The following is a 9,580-nucleotide window of genomic DNA, read 5'->3' as shown; positions in this document are numbered from 1 at the left end:
TTTAATGAAAACAAAATAAAATTTGAAATGTAATTTTAATTTCAAAAAGAAAAAAAAAAAAAACAATTATTTAATAAAAAAAATATATAAATATAAATATAATTTGTTTTTAATATGTTTTAATTAATTATAAGAATATAATATATTTAAAAATATTTATAATATATTTGATTTTATTTATATATATATAATAACAAAAAATAAAAATATAAAATAATAATTTTTTTTCATATTTATATAATATAAAATATTTAAAAAAATTTTAGTAATAAAAAAAATAAAAAAAATTTAAACCCAAATAAAATAAAAATATATAAACATTAAAAAAAAATGAAAAAAATACATATATATATATATATTTAAATATATATATATATATATATATATATATATATATATATTTATATTCAACAACAATTTTTTTATTTCTCGCTTTTATTTTCATTTTAATTATTATTAATTAATTTAAAACCATCCCCATTTCCCTAATTTCCTTATATTTCTTATCCAATTTTAATCCCATTATTAAGATTAGTTGGATCTATATTACCATTTTATATTTTTTCTAAAATTAAATAGGCAGTTTAAGAAAAAACCTTTATTTTTTATATATTTTTTTAAAGAAAAAAAAAATCAAAACAAAACAAAACAAAACAAAAAAACAAGTATATACATATAATTACTTTTCTAAATAAATATACCTATTCGACATTTTATTATGTTTTTGCTGAAGTTTCTATATATAGCATATCATTTGATAAGGCTAATTCTTTACCTTCTTCATAGCTAACTTACCTTTAAGTTTCTAAATCACATTTATTGCCAATTAACATATAAACCATTTAACTATTACCATTTTCTCTTGCTTCATTTAACCAATTTACTATATTTTAAAACGTTTCTCGTCTTTTAAATTAATATTTATACTATAAATTGAATTAATAGATACCTAGTAATATCATATACTATTAATGAACCCGCACTTGAGCGATAATATGAACGTATTATACATTTAAAATCTTCTTATCCCGCAGTATCCCATATTTATAATTTAACATTTATATTATTAATTCTAATATTTTTAGAACCGAATTCTACTCCGACTGTAATTTCATGTTAATCTTTAAATTAATCTTTTATAAATTTTAATAATAAACTTGATTTGCCAACTCCCTAAAATTTTAATTTAATTTTATTTTTAATGTATAATTTTACAGTATCTCCAATTATTATGTATTTAAATAAATATTGATATGACATTTTTCACTTTTTTAAAGTTATAATATATATATATATATATATATATATATATATATATATATATATATAATTATTATTATTTAAGGTTTATATATAATTGATTTATGTATTTTATATTAATTTATTATATATTATTACAGTATTTTAAATAAAATAAATAATAATTTGGTTATTATTAAATAATTAAAAAAAAATGGAAAAAAAAAAATATATATATTTAAATCATTAATATAAATAAAAAATATTATTTATTATAAGTTAATATAAATTTTATAAACATATTAATTAAATTATAAATATATTTATAAAAAATAACAATTATGATTTTATTTTATTTAATATAATATAATAAATAATATTATACAAAATTAAATGTTAATTATAATATAAATAAAAAATACTTTAAAATATATTTAAAATATTTCAAATAAATAAAAAATAATAATAATTTATTATATACTTAACGAATAAAAAATAAAATATAATTTTTTTGTAAAAAACATCAATTAAATTATCAATTTTATAAAAATTAATTAATTAAAAACACATATAAAAGTTCCTATATTAATGAAAAACACTAGTATAAAAAATATTTAAAGCATATCAAAGACATGTATTTAAAGATTTTCAAAATAAATATTAATAAAATATTTTTTTGTTAATACTATATCAAATTATTTATAACAAAAAAATTAAATTTATATAAATATTTAAATATATATATATTTTATATTGTATATTAAAAATTACACTATCAATATTATTAAACTGATAATTATTAATTACTTTTTTAACAATATATTTTAATAAAAAACTCAGATTTAATAAAATGTATTATAGCTCTTTTTATTTGTATATAGTTTTTTTTTTTTTTAAAAAAAAAATACAGAAAAAATAAAATTAATTATGCTAAAAAATAAAATATAAAATATAAATTTAACTTTATATCTGATTATTATGACCATTAAAGCAATATTATATGAGAATTATTATACTATTATATTGTTTAAATTATTATATAATTTTTTTTATATTTTTTTTGGAGATTGCATTATATAAATATATATATGATTTTGGATTTATAAAAAGTTGTTAAAAACGCCTTATTATTTTAAATGAAAGTATAAAATAAAAATTAGTAAAAATAGTTATAGAATATATTAAAATTTCTATAGAATTACAAAAACAGAGATTTTTTGAAAAAAGATTAATTTTTTTCTAATTATCTAAAAAAAAATATTAAAGTTAATTTTTATATATATAAATGCATTTTTTTTTTAAAAAAAAAAAAAAAGGGGGAAAAATATATATTTTATTTTAAAATTTTATATAATAAGAAATGTTAATATTTTTTAAAAAATATATCTTTTCATAATAATTTATTATTATAAAATGTTTTTAATATAACTTTATCATTATGAGGTTATTATAGTCTTTTTTTCCATATTATCTATCCTATTTTTTCGTTTTAAATTTATGAAAAATCAGACTTTTATGCCAAATTGAAATTAAGTGCTTTTAAAATGTTCTTTTCATCGTCTTCTTTTACACTTTGGAATTAAAAAATTAAATCTTTGAATTTGTCTGGATTTTTCTTTTTATAAATTTTCAATGATTATAAATATTGAGAAAATTTAGATTTATCAGAATTTTATAAAAATTAATTAGGTGTATTTATAAGCAAATTTTTCTTATTTTTGTTAATTTCTTATTTTTAGCCATCTAAATCTCCACCTTTTAAATAATCTAAATTAGTTTAAATTATTAAGCATTCCATATTTTTTAAAAATTCCTTAAGTTTTTTTAAAAACAGACCATCTTCTTTAAAAGTTAAAAGTCTTTCCATTATTTTATTTATATCTTAATTATATGAAGCATATTTAATAATTTATTAAATTTCCCATTCAGATATATTTAAGCCTTTAAATTCCTCAAATAACGAAAGTCCATTTCCTTCAGGAGTTAAAACTTAGGCAGAAAATTTTAATTTCTATATGTATTTATATATATATATATATATATATATATATATATATATATATATATTAATATATATATATAATTATAATATTAATTTTTATAAAAAAAATACTTTATCATTTTCAAGTCTATAATGAATATTTTTTTATTTAAAAAATTGTGTTATTTCCGTCATTATATCAGGTCTCATTAAAATATTATTTTCGAAGTTTCTTTAAAATTATTCAAGGTATTTTATTATTTATTCTTTTTACTATAAATCTATTTTTAATATTCAATATAATTAAATTTATAAAAAAATACATATAAAAATATTATTTCTAGTTTCTTCATCCATATGAGGTTATTATTTAAAAATATTAATATAATGTTCAATAATTTTTTTAAGTTCTTATATAGAAAGATTTTCTGATAATTTAATTACAATATTTTATATTAACTTACCAATATATTTTGGATCTTTCATTTATATAACTTTAAGTCGTTCTTATTAGCGTTTTTTTTTTAAATTATTATATATTTTTTTATGATCTTATGATAATTTATTAAATTCAGATGAACTAAATAATTATATCAATATAAATATATATATATATATTTACTCAATAGATATATTATCATTTTGAAATGATTCAGGAATTTAAGATGAATTTAAAGAACTATCTGAATCTGTAATTTCTACTAGATTTCCATCTATTATTTTAAGTATTTTTTTATTATTATTAATTTTTTCTTTATTATTGGTTATTTTGTATTATTATTTTTAATTTTATAATTTTTATGAATTTTGTAATTTTTAATAACTATCTTAACTTTATTTTTTTAATTTTTTAATTTTAATTATTTTCATTATATTATTATTATAAATGTATTATTATTATTATTATTATTATTATTATTATTATTATTATTATTATTATTATTATTATTATTATTATTATTATTTTTATTACTACAATATTATTTATAATTATTAAAATGAATTTTTTTTTATCTTATTATTTTCTAATTACTATTTTTATTGACTATTTTTTTTTTTATTTCCATCATAATTTTAAAATTTATCATCATCTTCTTAAAAACCATTATCCTTTTTTTATTATTATTATTTTTTAAAATTATTAGCCATTTCCCTAATTTATTTCTAAACCTATTCATTATTTTCATTTGGAATAAATTTTTCTAATATCAATTCTCCCTTTTCATTATAAACAAATAATTACTCCCCTCCTTCATAATCACTAACTTCAACCTCTATATCTACAAACTCTCCATTTTCTTTCATATATCGTTTAATAATTTTCTTCTTTTAGCTTATATATATACCTTTTTCTTTTAAAATTTCTTTTTTTTTCTCTTTTTTTTTCTCTAAAATTCTCCTTTACCTACTTCTGGGAGTCAATGGATTTTCCGGGTCTTCATCACTTAAAATAATGCTCATATTTTCAGTATTTAACGAGTCTTTTTCTGATAAAACTTCCACTTAAATTACTGTTCCATCTGCTAGTATTTTTTATATATATTTCTTTTTCTTCTTTTTTTCTTGAAAAACAACTCTTTGTTCCACTTTTTCCTCTGTTTCTTAAAATGTACCATCTTCATTTAAAACTCGCCTTATTTTTACTATTTTACCGTCTTTATTTACTTTAAAATAAACATTTTGATCTGTTTTTTCATCTAAATCAGGTTGTATTTATATATTTCCGTCTTTATCTTTCTTAATAGTGATTATTTTTTTCTTCATTTTCTTCTTTTTGGGTATTTTATTACCATCTTCATCATATTCAGTTAATTAGTCTGCTGAATTATATTAAGAATCAGTCACTTCGATCTCAATTTATTCCAAAAAAGATGAATTTTCAGTACTTACAGACGTGTATTCTGTTATATCTTGTGAGTTTTTTTTAGGTTTTTTTTTCATTTTCTTTTATTTATTAATATTAGTATTTTTGCTGGTTATTTCATGCATGATTTACTCATCATTAAATGATATTTAAGACATTCCTTCTATATATTCGATTTCTTATCCATTTTAATTCATATAGATTATTTTTCCAGTTTTACTTAAGAATTTAAAGACTTTTTTTTCTTAAATATTTAAAGAATTTATTCTTTAAAATTTTTTTTGTTAATTTATTTCATCAGTTTAGAAACTATTTCTTCTTATTAAACTATTTAATATTATATATATAAAATATATATATTAATATATAATATATATATATATATTTAATTTAATTTATTTTTATTTAATTTAATATTTAACTACTTTTAATTTAATATTTTTTATTGTCGAATCTTTTATTAATCTTTAGATAATAAAGCTTATTTTATTTTTAACTTTTCATTTATTAAATATTATATTCTTTCTTATTCTGATAAAAAGTTTTCTTGATTAAAAAGTTTTATATTATGACCTTTTGTCTTTATATAGAAATAAATTATTTATGCATATAAATATAATATATTTAAAATAAATTATATAATGTTAATAATTATATATATAAAAATTATTTAACTGTTATTTATTTTTAATCATCTAAAATCCTTTTTTTTTAATGACTAGATTATACATGATTTTATTATTATCTAATATTATTTTATTAATTATCTTCTAAATCACTTTTTTAAATGAATTTCTTTCTCTAAAAAAATAAATAATTAAATAAATAATAAATAAAATTAATAAAATTAAACTTAATCATTAGTTTTATGTATTTATTAAGATTAAGATCTTAAAACATTATTTTCATTAGAAGGAGATTCAATTCCAAAATTATTTATTTTATTAAAAAAGCGGCTTGTATAACTTCCATTATTAAGAACTTAATTCTATAATAGATATTATTAATATCTACTTACTTACGTTTTTTTTTAAACAGTAGAAATATCTTGTTTTAATTCACTAAGAGATCTTTTTATACATATAGTGTTATTCTAAAAATATATATATGAATGTACAATATATATATAGATATATAATATATATATAAATTTATATATATATATATATATATATATATATATATATATATATATATATTTATTTATCTATTATTTTTTTTATATTTATATTTACTTTTTATTTCATATCTGTGTTTTGTATATCTCTTAGCTTAATTTAAGGAATTTTATTTTATTATTTTACTTTTTATTTACTAAATCTATTTTTAAGGAGTATTTTATTCAGAAATTCTATCAAATGAATTTTTGTGTAAGTTAATTTTGTTATTTTTTTACAAAAAATTTAAAGTTTCTTTAGCTTTAGTTTCTAATTTAGAGTTTATTTATAATATAAGATCTTTTATATTATCTTTTTGTTATCTTTAATCTATCATTTCAGCTAATTACTTTAAAGATTCTTTTCTTTCTAGTGTATTTAGAATAAAATTAACTATAAAATCTTCTTAATCATCATCAGTATTCTTAATAATCTTCTCTATATAATTAAAATTTTGCATATATTCAGGCATATTAGCTATATCTCTAACAAAAATAGGTAAATCATCATCATTTTAAGCTTTTTTATGTTCAGATTTCTTTAAAATAGATGCAAATCCTTTTAAAACCAGTAAATGCATATTTTATTTTTTTGATTCTTTTTTTAAAAGATTTTTCAAATATTCCAATTTATCAGGATTTTCCTCTTTTTAAATTTATAAAATTAAATCAGAATTATTTTCATATTCTGTTGAATTTTCATCATTTAATTATTATTTTTCTTCTGTTAATTACGGAACAAGTAAATTTTCAGATTATTATAATTAAATGCTTTTCAAAGAATTTAATTATTCTTATTATTAGACTATTTAATTGTTAATTTAAATTTATACATTTATATCTTATTATTACTATTCATTCTTTATGATATTATTATTTATATATATTAAATTTTAGATTTTTTTCTTTTATTTTAAATTTTCAGGATGATTAAATTTATATAATTTCTATGGTTATATAATAGAACTTGGATCAGTATTTAAAATTTTAAAGGATTAAAAATTAAAATCTAATATATTTTAAATAATTAAATTTATATAAATAAATGTATATGAAAAAATTATATATATAAATATATAATAAAATATATATATTTATAATATTATTTTAAATATATATATATATATATATATATATATATATTTATTTATATATTATTTTATTTATAATAATAATTAATTTGTATATTTATATATGTAGATCTATTTAAATAAATTTATAAATTATTATATTAATATATTTTTTTATTAATTGTATTAATTATATAATAAAAAAATATTTAAAAATTTAAACCATTATTATAAGATTAATTATTAGTATTTTAGTAAGATTCTTTTTAAGTAGTTTACAAAAATTCAGTATTATATTTTTAAAAAGCTTTTTTTTATGTATTTTTAAAAACACGTCTTATTAAATTTTTAATTTATAAACAATTTAAAATATATATAAAAAATCATTTTTATATTTATAAATAATATTATAAAATTTTAAATATATTTATATTAAAAATATATATATATATATATATATTTATATATATATATATATATTTACATGTTTTTTTTTATTCCAACTAATTAATTTAATTATTATATCATTTCTTCTAAATTTTATTTTCTTTATTAAATTATTCCTATTTATAATATTTTATTAAATATATATATATTTTTTATGTTTATATTTTACTTTTAAAATTTTTTAAATCGATTTTCGAAATAACTTTTAATCCATCGTTTTATAAAATAGAGACTATTTATAATATAAAAATATCTTCCATTACTTATATTGATTATTTTTCCACTTTATTATATTCTTCTTTTTATATATTATCCGACAAATACATATTTTTTTTCAAAATCTTTTTACTCTTAAATTATTTATATAAATTTTCTAATATACCCTCTTCTTATTTATTTATATTATCATCTATTTAATAAAACTCTTTAAAATTATTCTTATTATTTTATAAAATATTAAATTCATATTTATTCATTTCATCATTAAACCTATCTAAATCATCTAAATTTTATTTTACAACAAATTCTATTTATTTAAGAGTATTTTAATTATTTTATTTGATATTTTTTTTCACAGTTTTAGACATTTTATTTCTTTATTATAACTATAAAAAAAATTCCCTTTTTATTTTAAAAAAATAAAAAAATATCAAAAAAAAAAATTTTACTCTTTTCTATTTTCTAAATATTATCTAATAATGTATTTATTTAATTATATTTCTTCTATTTACGCCTTTATTTTTTTCTATATTCTTTCTCTATGTGATAAAAAGTCTTAATTTTCGAACTCAAAACCCAAACTATGGTTTTTTACGAAATTTTATATGTTTCTTTTTCTAGGATACTTAATCTGAGATTCATTATTAATTTTCTAAGGATGTTTTGAAACCCATTTTACTTTAAAAAAACTTTAGGTTTTGTTAATTTCGTGTCGTTATTAAGTTAAAACAGGCTTTACAATTGAATTATCGAATGGATTTAAAGAAAAAGAGGGCTATTTTAAAACTTTTTAAGTAGATTTATAAGAAATAACTTTAGGAAAACTAATTTATTTATTAGTTTTTTAAACTTAATCATAATTAGCATATGGAAATTATATGTATATATTTTATTAGGCCATTTATCTTTTTGTTTAAAAAGTTTTTTTAATTTATAAATGTAAAAACCTTATTTTTAAAGCAGATAATTAACTTGTTTTGGTTTAATTATTATTCATTTTCTGATTTTAATATAATAAATATATAAAATAACATAAAAAAAAAAAAAAAAATAATAACGAAAAAAGAAAAAAAAAAGTTAATATAGTATTAAAAAATATATATATAAAATAATATGTTATATATATATATATATATATATATATATATATTTCTTTAAATAATCATTTTTATATTATATTAATAATATTTTGTATATTTATTAATCATTTAAACTCTATTTTATCACTTTATGTTTATTTATTAATTTTTTTCTAATAAGTTTTTTATTTAAATTATCTTTTTTTATTAATATCAAATATATATAATTTTCATTTTTATAGATTTAAAGAATTTATTTATTTTGACTAGTATGAGATTTAGTAATTATCATATTTTACTAATTTATTATTAAGTTATACCTAATTTATATTTTATAAGTTCAATAGAAAGATATATTTATATCATTTTTAATATTTTATACAAATATAATTATTTATATATATTATTTTTAAAATGTAATTTTATATAAATAATAATATTTATAAAAATTTATGTAAAAATTTTATGCATTTTATAGATTTTTTTTTAAAAAAATAATGATAAGTTTATTGGTTATTATAAAAA

The 9,580-nt window shown here is 14.1% G+C and overlaps 1 protein-coding gene across 1 annotated transcript, besides 32 other annotated features; it reads right to left on the bottom strand. All coding sequences in view use genetic code 6, as the record gives it.

Annotated features, from left to right (window-relative positions):
- Window positions 1–136: 136 nt before the first annotated feature.
- Window positions 137–169: a microsatellite.
- A 62-nt stretch (window positions 170–231) lies between these two features.
- Window positions 232–291: a microsatellite.
- Window positions 292–343: 52 nt separating this feature from the next.
- Window positions 344–407: a microsatellite.
- IMG5_038490 (Ras family protein, putative) lies at window positions 408–1,260 on the bottom strand (the record flags this gene model as incomplete). Its single annotated transcript, XM_004038950.1, has 3 exons — window positions 408–596; window positions 702–906; window positions 950–1,260. 3 exons carry the CDS (start codon window positions 1,258–1,260, stop codon window positions 408–410), a joined length of 705 nt encoding a protein of 234 aa, XP_004038998.1.
- Window positions 626–659: a microsatellite.
- Window positions 626–662: a microsatellite.
- Window positions 1,180–1,214: a microsatellite.
- An 18-nt stretch (window positions 1,261–1,278) lies between the features above and the next one.
- Window positions 1,279–1,329: a microsatellite.
- A 1,922-nt stretch (window positions 1,330–3,251) lies between these two features.
- Window positions 3,252–3,321: a microsatellite.
- A 613-nt stretch (window positions 3,322–3,934) lies between these two features.
- Window positions 3,935–3,982: a microsatellite.
- Window positions 3,935–4,011: a microsatellite.
- Window positions 3,948–4,002: a microsatellite.
- Window positions 4,012–4,079: 68 nt separating the features above from the next.
- Window positions 4,080–4,192: a microsatellite.
- Window positions 4,089–4,216: a microsatellite.
- Window positions 4,217–4,583: 367 nt separating this feature from the next.
- Window positions 4,584–4,610: a microsatellite.
- A 688-nt stretch (window positions 4,611–5,298) lies between these two features.
- Window positions 5,299–5,362: a microsatellite.
- A 45-nt stretch (window positions 5,363–5,407) lies between these two features.
- Window positions 5,408–5,454: a microsatellite.
- Window positions 5,416–5,470: a microsatellite.
- Window positions 5,419–5,469: a microsatellite.
- Window positions 5,419–5,474: a microsatellite.
- Window positions 5,475–5,699: 225 nt separating this feature from the next.
- Window positions 5,700–5,764: a microsatellite.
- A 127-nt stretch (window positions 5,765–5,891) lies between these two features.
- Window positions 5,892–5,921: a microsatellite.
- A 281-nt stretch (window positions 5,922–6,202) lies between these two features.
- Window positions 6,203–6,283: a microsatellite.
- Window positions 6,234–6,318: a microsatellite.
- A 945-nt stretch (window positions 6,319–7,263) lies between these two features.
- Window positions 7,264–7,374: a microsatellite.
- Window positions 7,302–7,395: a microsatellite.
- Window positions 7,328–7,436: a microsatellite.
- Window positions 7,332–7,408: a microsatellite.
- Window positions 7,353–7,400: a microsatellite.
- Window positions 7,437–7,727: 291 nt separating the features above from the next.
- Window positions 7,728–7,791: a microsatellite.
- Window positions 7,749–7,790: a microsatellite.
- A 1,280-nt stretch (window positions 7,792–9,071) lies between the features above and the next one.
- Window positions 9,072–9,126: a microsatellite.
- Window positions 9,127–9,133: 7 nt separating this feature from the next.
- Window positions 9,134–9,181: a microsatellite.
- Window positions 9,182–9,580: the final 399 nt, after the last annotated feature.

The sequence above is a fragment of the Ichthyophthirius multifiliis genome, assembly GCF_000220395.1.
Source record: "Ichthyophthirius multifiliis unplaced genomic scaffold scaff_1120509249861, whole genome shotgun sequence".
Taxonomy (NCBI): Eukaryota; Ciliophora; class Oligohymenophorea; order Hymenostomatida; genus Ichthyophthirius; species Ichthyophthirius multifiliis.
The sequence above is the reverse complement of the archived record's forward strand: the minus strand, read 5'-3'. Positions and strand labels throughout refer to the sequence as shown.